This window comes from Phocoena phocoena, chromosome 9 (genome assembly GCF_963924675.1).
Source record: "Phocoena phocoena chromosome 9, mPhoPho1.1, whole genome shotgun sequence".
Taxonomy (NCBI): domain Eukaryota; kingdom Metazoa; phylum Chordata; class Mammalia; order Artiodactyla; family Phocoenidae; genus Phocoena; species Phocoena phocoena.
The window spans coordinates 87,829,945-87,842,528 of NC_089227.1; the positions used below are offsets into that span (position 1 = coordinate 87,829,945).

General features: G+C 42.5%; 1 protein-coding gene across 1 annotated transcript in view; it reads left to right on the forward strand.

The window, feature by feature from the left end:
- Positions 1 to 12,584, forward strand: part of BPGM (bisphosphoglycerate mutase) — a 31,087-nt gene that overhangs the window by 600 nt on the left and 17,903 nt on the right. The window contains exon 2 of the mRNA XM_065884180.1: positions 11,542 to 12,203. Within this exon, the coding sequence (XP_065740252.1) occupies positions 11,603 to 12,203 (601 nt within the window). The 5' untranslated portion in view covers positions 11,542 to 11,602. The remainder of the gene's footprint in view (positions 1 to 11,541; positions 12,204 to 12,584) is intronic.

A 12,584-nucleotide genomic window follows, 5' to 3' on the forward strand; every position in this document is an offset into this window, starting at 1 on the left:
TTTATGGAGGGTTCCAGTCTGGAGCTAAATCACAGGTTCTTCGAACCACTACAAATGAAAAAATAAGTGTATTTCTTCTCCTTTCGAAGGGATGGGGGCCATATTACTGGAGAAGGACAACAGAAATGTGTAATGGAAGTGAAGTTCACAGTTAACGTTTTAAGGATAATTGGTTGTTAGTTAACTTATTGTAACTCTCATTCCCCTACCACCTCCCTTCCAAATTATGGAGGCTTTGTAGCTTGTGAGTGGTACCAGAATGTTAACTGACTGAATGCACACTTTTGGGAAAAAAAATCAAATGCTATCTTTCACCAGTAGCTATTAGGGTTTTCTATAATGAAAGCAGAACACATGTCATTTTGTCTTTTATTTTAAAACTGTCTTCCCTGAGGCCAGGGGACTAGGTTTGATCCATCTTTGTGTTCCTGTAGCACCTCACACACCACAGATGCTACTCAATTGTGGTGGGGTTGAGAGAAGCATAATTCAAACAAATGGTGTCATGGAAGGAGCTCTGAGTTGGCAGTCAAGGCACCTGGGTTTTAGTCTTGAAGCTATTTGTGTGATCTTAAATCATTTCAGTTATCTGTCTCTTAATTTTCGCATCTTTAAAAAGTGGATGTCGCATTGGATTATTTCCAAGGTCCATGCCTGTGTTCAAAGTCTGTTTTAAATTAAAGATCCTTAGACGTTTTCCACCACAAGTACATCAGCAAAATCTCATTGCAGTAAATTCCTAACCAGCCTGTTAGCAAATAAAAGTTCCCAGCTACAACAGTAGTACCTGTTCTTTTGTGTCCATATTTAAACCAAACCAAGTGGATCATTGTAGAAATTTGGCTTCTGTCCAGAATGAACATTGTACAGAAGTATAATGTGGCAGAAAATGCCATCCTTTATTCCATCACTCAGAGGCAACCACTGTTGGTGTCTGGGTAGATCTTTCAGTCTCTCTTCCTCTTTTGCCTCCTATGGTTGGTTGAAATTAAGTGGCATGTTTCATTTTAAGTAATGACATCTAAATTCAGCCATGCCCTCATCTTTGTGTGTCTGGTGCCTAGAGCATAGAGGACACGCCAGCGTCTGAACTGTGAGGTCACTTGAACATCCTTGGAATGAAATCTGGTGTGAAGGGATATTTATATGGGGAAATAGGACTAAAAGTATCACTTAATAACAAAACTCTTTAACTGAAACTTGGCCACAAATATGGATAAAATATAGTTTATAAAATAAATGTTAGCCACTTCACTAAAGCATTTGGATTGTAGAATATTGCTTAGTATTTGGTATGCTTCTAGGACTGTATCTTACTGGCAACGCCTCTTTCCAGAAACACAACATTTGATTGCATTCCTACTTCCACTGTCTAATTTAACCTTTTCTCCTTCCTGCCACCCTCATTTTGCTTTATTCCCAGCTTTTACTTCTGCTCATACCATCAGCAAGTCAGGATCACTCTCAAGAGTCTGAGGTCTGTGTCAGTGTTCATGTGTTAGTCAAAGTCTGCTCCATTCAACCCAGAATACCTCACCCTCTTTGGTAGACCACTTCACCCTAATCTCATTTAGTCTTCTTCATAGCCCCTTGAGAATAGTAATTAGATAGGAAGGAGGTGTCATGAGTGGGTGTTGTGCACATCAGTGATGCCACGCAGGCTGGAACAGGCCACATGCCCCAGGCACACACATATGTCATTACACGTGTGTCCCTTTCCTGTGAAGAGGGGTCTACCTGCTATGGTTTGTTACCTTTGTAACAAGTGGTTAATAGGTATAAAGTTGGAGAATGACAGGGTAATAGTGTCTGGAAAACACCTGTAAGTAATAGCGTTTGCTCCTGGTAAAGAATTGTTCTTATAATGCAAACACAAATGGAACAGTTCCCATAAAGCTTTAGGAAAAGTAATAGATTATGGAACAATAGGTACTTTTGGAAATAGTCATGTTTGAACTTTTCGTAATGAGCTGGGCTTGGGGAAAGGCATATTTTAAGACCCTAAGGAACTGAGCTCCAGATTTCATTTCCACTGTTCCTTTTTAATCTATCAGAAACACGGTTAACCTCTCTTTTTCCTATCCTCACATCTAGCCAGCCTATCTTTATAGAGTTAGATCCCTAATGCAGCGGAGGTTAAGAGTTGTTCAAAGGTATGTAGTGAGGATTTGGACCAGGGAAAACATCCAAGTGGTCTAGGGTAGGATTTGAATATTTAATATTTAAGGGTAAGCTTTGGCTCAAAGCAACTCTGGCTCTGCATGCCTTATTTTATATTACTTCAACATTATATCATTGATCACATTTCTTACTCAATTTTGAAAACAATAAACAAACTGTTTAGACTGGACTTTATCCTATAATTTTCCCCACCTGTTCATGAGTTGCCATACTAGAGTATTAGACATTATTATTTTTCAAACACCTGAGGAAAGGAGGAAGCACTGTCCTAGGAGCATTGGTTTGGGAGAGAGGACGAGACTCAGGTATGGTGGGTGAGGGAGAGGTACGTGAAATTATATGGTTTAATGAGGAGCAGGTGTAGGAGGCAGCAGCAAGATTTTTAGCTACATTTGTTGATACTACCTAGAGATTCTGGAAGTATTGTAGAAGTAACCTCAGTAAATGCAATGGCCTGATGTGTACCAGTCTCCTACCTACCTACCCACCCTCTCCATCCCTACCTTGCCAAAAGGATGCTAATCTTGAAACATAACTCGACTTTACGGTGACGTTTATGGAAAGGATATTTTTTACCCTGTCGCCAATTTAGGTGGGAAAAAATGCATATACGTATATGTATTTCAAAAGGTCTTTGAAAATATGAGTCACCTGCAAATTGTGTTTTCTTCAAATCGCCTATTTGTTTCTTTTTTGCCAAGGCAATTCCATAGCACCCATTCCTGAGCAGGTATACATTCACCTGAAGTGTGAAGCATTTATAAAGATGTCTAATAAAAGTAATGCATGTCAAAATGACAGATTATATTTTTGAAGTTGGTTAACAAGATGAATAATTTTTTCCCTCTTCTATCTTGCACCCATTATTAAATAATTCGATGAAGCAAAATAAACTACTCAGACTGATTTAAATGTGCTCAGTACTATCTTCTGTGAGGGATAAAAACAGTTATGAATGGGATTCCATTATTCAAGGCACTTGCAGTTCTGGCCAAGAATGAAAGCAGGTGATTTAATAATGTTGGGATTATCCCATGACAGGATGCTTAAAGGTTCAAAATGCTGATGTGATTAGTCGATCTGAATAATCCCAGCTAGGCCAGGGTTTGGCAAACTAAGGCCTTCTGACCCACTACCTGTTTTTGTACAGTCCACAAACTATGAATGGTTTTTAATGGTTGAAATAAATCAAAGTATAACAATATTTCATGTGCATGAAAATTATATGAGATTCTAATTTCTTTGTCCATATGTAAAAGACAAAAAAAGTTCCAGTATGTTTATTGGAACACAGCCTTATTTATTCATACATGCATTGTTTATGGCTGCTTTCAGCAGAATTGAGTAATTGTAACAGAGACCACATAGCCCACAAAGCCTAAAAAATTTACTCTTTGGCCTTTTACAGAGAAAGTTGCCCCCACCTGAGTTAAGCTGGAGTGTCTTTCACATCATTGCCTTTACCCCTTTTCAAGAGCCATTATGCTTGTCCAGGTCTTCATTAAATGTTACCAGAATGGTTGCAAAAGCCTCACAAGTATTCAAATCCCTGGTTTTCCCATCTCTCTTACTTGTAGGTGCTGCCTGATCCTCCTAAAATACACATTATTAACCCTTTAATGATGTCCCAATACTTACAGAAGAACCTGTGTTCTTTGGCACAAGGCCCTTTTGGGGGCCACTATTCAGTCTTATCTTTCTAGACTAGTCTCCTCCTACTTCCTTGTTATACCCTATACTTAGTTTAAGGTGGTCATATAATTTTCCAGATGGGACCTTCAAGTGTGAAAGGGGCCCTATAATAAGTATGTTGGGAAAACAGGCCTAAAGCAAGACTGTTCTAGGCAAACCACTTTGAATGGCTCACCATTTCTCCATAAACACCTATTCCCTTGCCCTCTACTCACTGTTCCCTTAGGCTGGAATTCCTTTTCTTTTTTCTATAAATCTGAATCTTAAACATCCTGGAATTCTTTTTCTTTTTTCTATAAATCTGAATCTTAAACATCTTTTCAAATTCAGCTTAAATAGTGCCATGTCCATGAAGCATTATTCAAGTAAAAAATCTCTCCTTGGGGCTTCCCTGGTGGCGCAGTGGTTGAGAGTCTGCCTGCTGATGCAGGGGACACAGGTTCGTGCCCCGGTCCGGGAAGATCCCACATGCCGCGGAGCGGCTGAGCCTGCGCGTCCGGAGCCTGTGCTCTGCAACGGGAGAGGCCACAACAGTGAGAGGCCCGCGTACAGCAAAAAAATCTCTCCTTTTCCATCTCCCATATACATGAACTGCTTTCTCATGATGTGGGTTAATTTCTGCTTTAGTGACACACACACGTATCCTTTCCCCCATTAGTCACTTGGAGACATCATTCATGTTGGATTCTATATTCCTCACAGGCCTAGCATTATGCCGTGTTCAAATGGAGTTTGTAACACGTTTGAAGAATGAGTTAATTGACCAGACTTGGTAGACTGATGAGTATTTGGGAATGTCAATGTATAAATCATCCATTTTAACGTAATTTAAGTAGTGAGAAAAGTTGGATTTCCAAGGACTGAGGACAGAGCCTTGGGTGCCAATATGGCGGTGGAGCAGAGTGGGTCAAGGCATATGTATAGGCTTTGAGGTCCAGCCTGCCTGAGATTGAAATCCAGCTCTGCCAGTTACAGTCTTTGTCATCTTGGGCAAGTTAACCTCACCTCTTAGGTTTCTGCATCTGTAAAACAGGAGTAATCATAGTAACTTCTCCACAGAATGGTGGTTGAGGATTTAAATAGTCCCAAGCACACGGTGAGCACTCTGAGAAAGGTAGCGGCTATGGTGTCATATGCTGTCTTCATCGTCATAGTACTGTTGCTGGCGGGCAGAAAATACAGATTCAGTAAGAAAGAGAAAAAAAAACACCGTATATTAACGCATATATGTGGAATCTAGAAAAAGGTACAGATGAACCGGTTTGCAAGGCAGAAATAGAGACACAGATGTAGAGAACAAACATATGGACACCAACTGGGGAAAGTGGTGGGGCGGGGGGGTAGTTGTTGTTGGTGGGATGAACTGGGAGATTGGGATTGACATATATACACTAATATGTATAAAACAGACAACTAATAAGAGCCTGCTGGGGCTTCCCTGATGGCGCAGTGGTTGGGAATCCACCTGCCAATGCAGGAGACATGGGTTTGAGCCCTGGTCTGGGAAGATCCCACATGCTGTGGAGCAACCTAGGCCTGTGCACCACCACTACTGAGCCTGCACCCTGGAGCCCGTGAGCCACAACTACTGAGGCCCGTGTGCCTAGAGCCCGTGTTCCACAACAGGAGAAGCCATCGCAACAAGAAGCCTGCGCACCACAACAAAGAGTAGCCCCAGCTCGCCCCAACTAGAGAAAAGCCCGTGTGCAGCAACGAAGACCCAATGCAGCCAAAAATAAATAAATAAAATAAATTTATTGGGAAAAAAAAAGACCTGCTGTATAAAAAATAAATAAATTAAATTAAAAAAAAAGAAAATATAGATTCAACACTGGGACATAACAATAGAAGAGCTGGGAGAAATGCAGCACCAAAATCTTAGAAGATTTTTTCTTCCCTTGATAGTAATAGCTTCAGAGGGGTCAAAGCAGTGTAAGTCCTGAGTAAAGATGGTCTTCACTTAGTAAGAAGTAACCAATCAGCAGTCTTTTGAGAGCATTTCAGTAGAGTGGGCAAGGTATAAGTTAGGTGTCAGAGGACTAAAAAAGTAATGGCCAGAAGGAAGGGAAAAACAGCCAAGAGGAAGCGGCAGGAAGATGAGATGCAGCGTCATGTAAAAGATATGTTTGTTTACTAAATTTTTCTCTTTCAGCCACACCATACTTTAAAAAGGAAGGAACCCTGGGGTATGGTAATTTAGTGACCCGTGTGGCCCTTTGGGGGTATGAAGTAAATCACTGACTAAAATTAGTGCTTAATTCAAGTGCCAGTAACCCTTGCCAACGGATAAATGAGGACCCTTAAGAACCAACTCCAGCGTGGTGAGCTTTACCAAAAGCAACACAAAAAAACAAAGCTTGATTTTTAGAAAGGATAGTTTTTAATTCTTAGCATGGCACCTTATTATAAGTCGGGGGTGACTATTGCCTGACTTGACCTTGTGATTTGAGGTTCTTCAGGCAGTCATACGCCGAGCCCTCCTTTATACTCACCTTGTTTGTGTGCATTTCATGAAATGTCTGCCTGGGTTGGGGAGACAAGCTGTGACTGGAGATTCTCCTGTGAAGGGAAGCCTAGTGAGCCTAGATGCTCACACCCAGACTTACAAATCTTCCGTGGTGAGGCAGAAAGAGTGTGGGTGTCAGAGGCACAGACCTGGATCGCAGTTCCAATTCCATTTAGTGGCTTTGTGTTTTTGGACAAGTCAATCAGTGTCTCTCTTTTCTCTGTGGAGATTATTATGGCCTTTCATGTTTAGTTGTCTAGTTGTTATACTAAACTGTAACAAAAGAAAAATATAATGGATGATTATTCTTGGCGCTGCCTTTGCCATCAAATACATTGGAATTCTTGAGTTAAAGCTTCCTAAAGTCTCGGGCCTGACTATTTTTGCTTTGGTGGTTACCACTAAAAATGTCAGGCCTTAGCCTTATTGGCACAAGCTAATCCTTTTTGCCTAACTTTGATTCAGTCAACACACCTACTAAGTACCTAGTATGTGTCAGGTGTCATGCTGGGTTCTAGAGATGGGGCAGTGAGTCAGACCAACCTTGCTGCAGCTTACCGTCTAACAGGGCACACAGACGTGGAACAAGTGATCTGTCATAAGTGACCCATCACAACGGCACCTAGTGTCCTAAAGCAGGGGGCTGTGGAGGCACCTCGCTACTTCCCAGTGGGTGGGAAAGAAGGGCAGAGAAGTCTGCAGAGGCTTTAAAAGCATTGTCCTCAGACCAGCAGCCTCAGCATCACCTGGAAACTTGCTAGAAATACAGATTCCCAGGCCTGCCCCAGACCTATTCATTCAGGCTCTGGAAGTGGGGCCCAGCAGCCTGTTTGAACCAGTCCTCTTGGTGATTCTGATGCACATTAAAGTTTGAGGACGACTAGCCTAGAGGAAATAACATTTAAGCTAAGCGCTAAAGCTGCACCTGTCAATACAGTAGCCACTGGTCACGTGTGGCTATGGAGCCCTTGAAATGTGGTTAGTCGAAATGGAGATGTGCTTTAAGTATAAAATACACATCAGGTTTCAACTTACTAAGAAAAAAAGAAAGTAAAATACCTCATTGAGAATTTTATATAGATCATATGTTAGAATGATAATCTTTTGAACCTAAAGGGTTAAATAAAATGTATTATTAAAATTTCACCTATTTTTGCTGCTTAGTACGGCTTTTAGAAAATTTTAAATTACAAATTTAAAAAAGCCAATTATATGTGGCTTGCGTTACATTTTGATTGGACACAGCTGATCGAAAGGATAACTAGCAGGCCCCCAAAGCAGGGAGGAATTGAAATGGGGACGAGGGGAGGGGGGTTGGGTGAGGGTTCTGTGTAGGAGACAGTGTGTGCAGAGGTCCCGAGGCCAGAAAGAACATGGCCAGAAAACCAAAGTCTTGCAGGTCGCATTAAGGATTTTGAGCTTTGTCCTAAGATCAACAGGAAGTAATCTGAGGGTTTTAAATAGGGTACTCAGTTTTCAGGAAGTTTGTAGCTAATATATGAGGGCAAGAGAGCTACAGCTGAATATTGCAAGGCTCAGAATCAAAGCTCCCCCCCACCTGCCCAAAAGATGGTGGGGATGGAGGCATTTGGACAGGAAGTACTATTGAGAGGGAGGGAGAGGGACCCTGCTCGTCAGCAGCCCCTGCCACAGGATACGAGGCACGAACACCCCTGCTGAAGAGAGAAGCAGACACCTGGGAATAGTTTGGTGTTCAGTTCATTTTCAGCTTGGTTAAAGTTGAGAGCTAGAGGAAACATTCCAGAAGAGTCCAAAGTTGAGTAGGAGTTTGATTACAGAGCTGGGACTCTGCAGGGCACTGGCGAAGTTTTGGTGAAGAGAGGGTCAGGGACAAGGAAGCCTGGCACACGTGGGGATTAGAGGGTCTGTCCTTTGAAAGAGTGTGCTGGACAACCACAGAGGAAGGCTGGGGTTAGAGCCTGGAGGCTTGGGGTCTGACCAGCTCCAGGGGGCAGGAAGGCGGGGCTGGGGGGTGGTGGTCCTCATTCACCTGAGGCCTGGAGGAGGTTTCTCTTTAAGTCACAGTCATACACTAGCAGACTCAATCTACCCTCAGAAATGTCTTGTTTAGCTCACATTTTTAAAATGTCTTCAAATTAGTTGCTAGTATTTGTATTAGATATCACATAAAATTCACATTTCCAGTTCTTTTGAGAATTGGAAGATTGAGGACCCCAGTTCCTCAGTCTCACAGAGAAATGGGCTGGAGCTAAGTAGCAGCTACTCCCTTCATTTTTCATTTGAGCTTCTGAGAGCTGAAATGATCACATTAAAAAAAAAGACATTTATTTACCCTAAAAACAAAACAGAATCCACAGGTTCTGTCTGGTCTGAGTCTTGCATTCTCTCCAGTCTTTGTTTTCAGCAGCCCTGGCTTCTCCTTGTTCTGCAGAAAAGTTCTAGAATGGTACCCTTAGCTCAGCGAGACCAGATTATACAAATGCTTTGTCCATGCACATGAGTTGCTTCCATCAGAGAAGCGCGTGTTCCCTGCAGTTCAGCACTTTTCCTACCACCTTGCAGCCCTGCAGCACTGCTCCTCACAGATCTGCCTGAAACTTTAAATGAAACTGACTACAGTGTTATGTTTGTTGACACTTGACATACCAACTCCCACAATGATTAAATTGTAAAGAATGCAAACTATAAACCTCAACAGCTCCTTTGTGAATATTCAGTAGTTAATTAAATGGCAAAGATCAGTTGATAGCAAGGAGGAGAGAGGGGAGGGACTTTCTGCTGACCTGAGGTAGATGCTGCAGTTTGGTACCTTATCCTGTATTCGCCCTCTGTACACCGGAGTAAAGCGCAGGTGTGTATTTATTTGTAGAGTCCTTGTGGCTGTAGCACTATTTCTGTGCTCCAATATATATATTTTGAGGGGAAGAAACAGAAATTATTTTATTTCTTTAAGTAAGCAAATAGAGCAGATTAAAATACTGCTGAGCTTGGTGATAGTTGCCTCAGTGTTCATGATATTATTGCTACATTTTTTTGTTGCCTCCATATAGTTTATAATCAAAAGATGATGGAGAAGTGCCTCTGCCTATAATATTTGTCTATCACACCTTCTTCATTTGAAGGGAAAGTAGCTTCATCAACCTAAGGAACTCTTGTTTGACAAGACACAGTAAGGGCTGAGGTAGAGAACAATTGATAACTTCTCTTTTCTCCATCCCCCTCCTCACCATCACGGAAAACAAAACAGTAAGTGTTGCGTGGGCATGGATCCAGTTTTTGATGGGCCTGAAACTTCTAGTACTTAGTGGATTGGGGTGGGCCCTTTACAAAAAAAAGCAATACAGAAGTGTCTTCTGCTGATTAAACACACACACACACACACACACACACACACACACATACACACATCCTCAACGATGTGAATTCATTATTTGGTCTCTCCCAGTGCCTTAGAAGGAGTTTGTTCAAGTGAGGGGCCCTGAAACTTGAGCTTCATTAGTTTCATGATTATTCCTCTTCCGGGCACCGGTAATCCCCTAGCCAAACACTGCCCAGTTCTTTCATCCCATTCTCTGTTCTTCTGCCACCCGATGCCCATCTGGGCTGAGAATAGAGACATTGCTTTCCCTCTGGAAAGTCTTAGCTCTGCAAGGTACCTTCACCTGAGTCCTTAGCCCAGCTTCTTGCAGTGACCTGATGCTTCCCCACTTCACATGCACTAAATAAAGCGTCAAATTTTATTGATACCTGATGAGAAAGGGAAGTCATAAACCTAACCATTGTAGCCTTTCAGCCACTTGCAAATCACCTCAATCTGCTTCCTCCCTTGGGTCCTCTGTTGGCCCTCCACTGAAATTGGAAGCTTTGTTTTAAAGACATTTTCCGCCCTTGAGAATCTCTAGGAATTACTAAAGGAAGGAAGAAATTAGATCTAGATTCCAATTAACTTTGTCATTGATTGTTATATAACTGTGGGTGAATCACAGTTTAAGTGGGACAGAAAATCTCCAGTTAATGGAAGTTGCCAAGAATGGCAGAAGCCCAGGCCCTGATGTTCATATAATCTCTACTCTCCAGTGTGGAAAGTGCTGGGCTGGAGGTGGAAAGTGCTGGGCAAGTAAACTGAGCGGGGTTTGTCAGTGTAGATCTGTCCACTGCAAGGATAGCGAGGCAGGCTGATGCAGCCAGTCCGAAGATTCTCCAGGGGACAGAGTGGGCCCAGCAGATCTTTGGGCCGGCAGCTTCACTTAGGAAGTTCAGAAACACTTTAGGGTTGCCTGTCCCTCTTTACTAGAGTCTTCGCCTGCTGAGATGTGGCTGGCATGTGTAGGACAGCTGAAGGGTTGGGAGAAGGAGAGGGGGGCCTCCTTATCAGTGTGCTTCCTCTCACTCCTACAGACCTGCTTCTGGTAATCTGTTTCTACAGGCAGCATCTCTCAGCTGCTTAATTTGATAGCTTGTTTTGCATCCAATTTATTCCTGCCAAAAACTCTATCTTGAGGCAGGTGAAAGATTATTTAGGTGAGTACCATATTGGGTGTTAATGTTGATTTAAATCATTTTAATGTTTAAATGTTGAACCTTAGGTTTTCTTGTATGTGATGTAGCCTGTGGCATTGAAGAGCTAGTTGCCACCAATCAATGATTTACATACCAGATGAATGTGGTGGTTTATTGAATTAACATGTTTAATAACTTCGATAATAAGACGAGACTGGTAAATTATTTCTCCACCAGAGGGGGAAACAAAATGAGAAGGGTGCCTTCAGTCTCGAGTCAGCTTCTCAGACCTGGGAGTTCCCAACTACGGGTCATCCTTTTAGACACCTAAAACTCATTCTATTAAATCCTGTCTCCTGGAAGCAGAAACTGCCTTTTGATCTGGTGGAAGTGTAGCATATGCCAATAGAGTGAAGTGTTCTGTTGTTTTGTGTCATACAATTAACTTTCTACCCAGCCATCAGAAAATTTGTCAACTAACTAGGTTCCCTGTAATTATCTGTAGACTCTGCCTGGATGTGCCACAGTATGTATGAGTTGCCGGATGTCTGATGTCAAAACTGTTCAAGGAATCATTCCAGTGTGTTTTAGAAACTGGCTGTTGAAAAGTTGTGCTTCCACCCCCAGGTGGTTAGTTGAATGAAGAATATAACTTATACTTTTTTTTCTTCTCTTTCTAGATGTATTGCTGTCACTGAACACTGGCCCATTGGAAAGCACTAGAGAAGCTCAGCCATCAGTATGTCCAAGTACAAACTGATTATGTTAAGACATGGAGAGGGTGCTTGGAATAAAGAGAACCGTTTTTGTAGCTGGGTGGATCAGAAACTTAACAGTGAAGGAATGGAAGAAGCTCGGAACTGTGGGAAGCAACTCAAAGCGCTAAACTTTGAGTTTGATCTTGTGTTCACATCCATCCTGAACCGGTCCATCCACACAGCCTGGCTGATCCTGGAAGAGCTGGGGCAGGAGTGGGTTCCCGTGGAAAGCTCCTGGCGTCTCAATGAGCGTCACTATGGAGCCTTGATCGGTCTCAACAGGGAGCAAATGGCTTTGAATCACGGCGAGGAACAAGTGAGGCTGTGGAGAAGGAGCTACAGTGTGACCCCACCGCCCATAGAGGAGTCCCATCCTTACTACCACGAAATCTACAACGACCGGAGATATAAAGTGTGCGACACTCCCTTGGATCAGCTGCCACGATCTGAGAGCTTAAAGGATGTTCTGGAGAGACTCCTTCCTTATTGGAATGAAAGGATTGCTCCTGAAGTATTAAGTGGTAAAACCATTCTGATATCTGCTCATGGAAATAGCAGCCGGGCACTTCTGAAACATCTGGAAGGTACCATCTTTATGCTACTACTTACTGAAGGTTGCTACTGGGCCTTAATCTAGAAAGGAACTGGTTTCTAAGCTAATAATGCACAGTTTACGTAATAGACTTTCCTTCCCTATTACCTTTTGTCCTTTCAGTCTTTTCAGGATCCTTTTGTTCTGTCAGTCAAAAATCCTGGGCCTTTTACATTTGTGTTATCTGAAGCAGTGATTCTCTAACGTCAGCAAGCATCAGAATCACCTGGAGGGAGGGAGCGCTGGGACCACCACTGGTTTCTGGCCGCACCCTTGGAGTTTCTCAGTCTGTAGGTCTGGGGTGTGGCCCAGTAATTTGCGTTTCTAAGGAATTTTCAGGTGGTGCTGATAATAATGCTTGGGCTTCTCCACG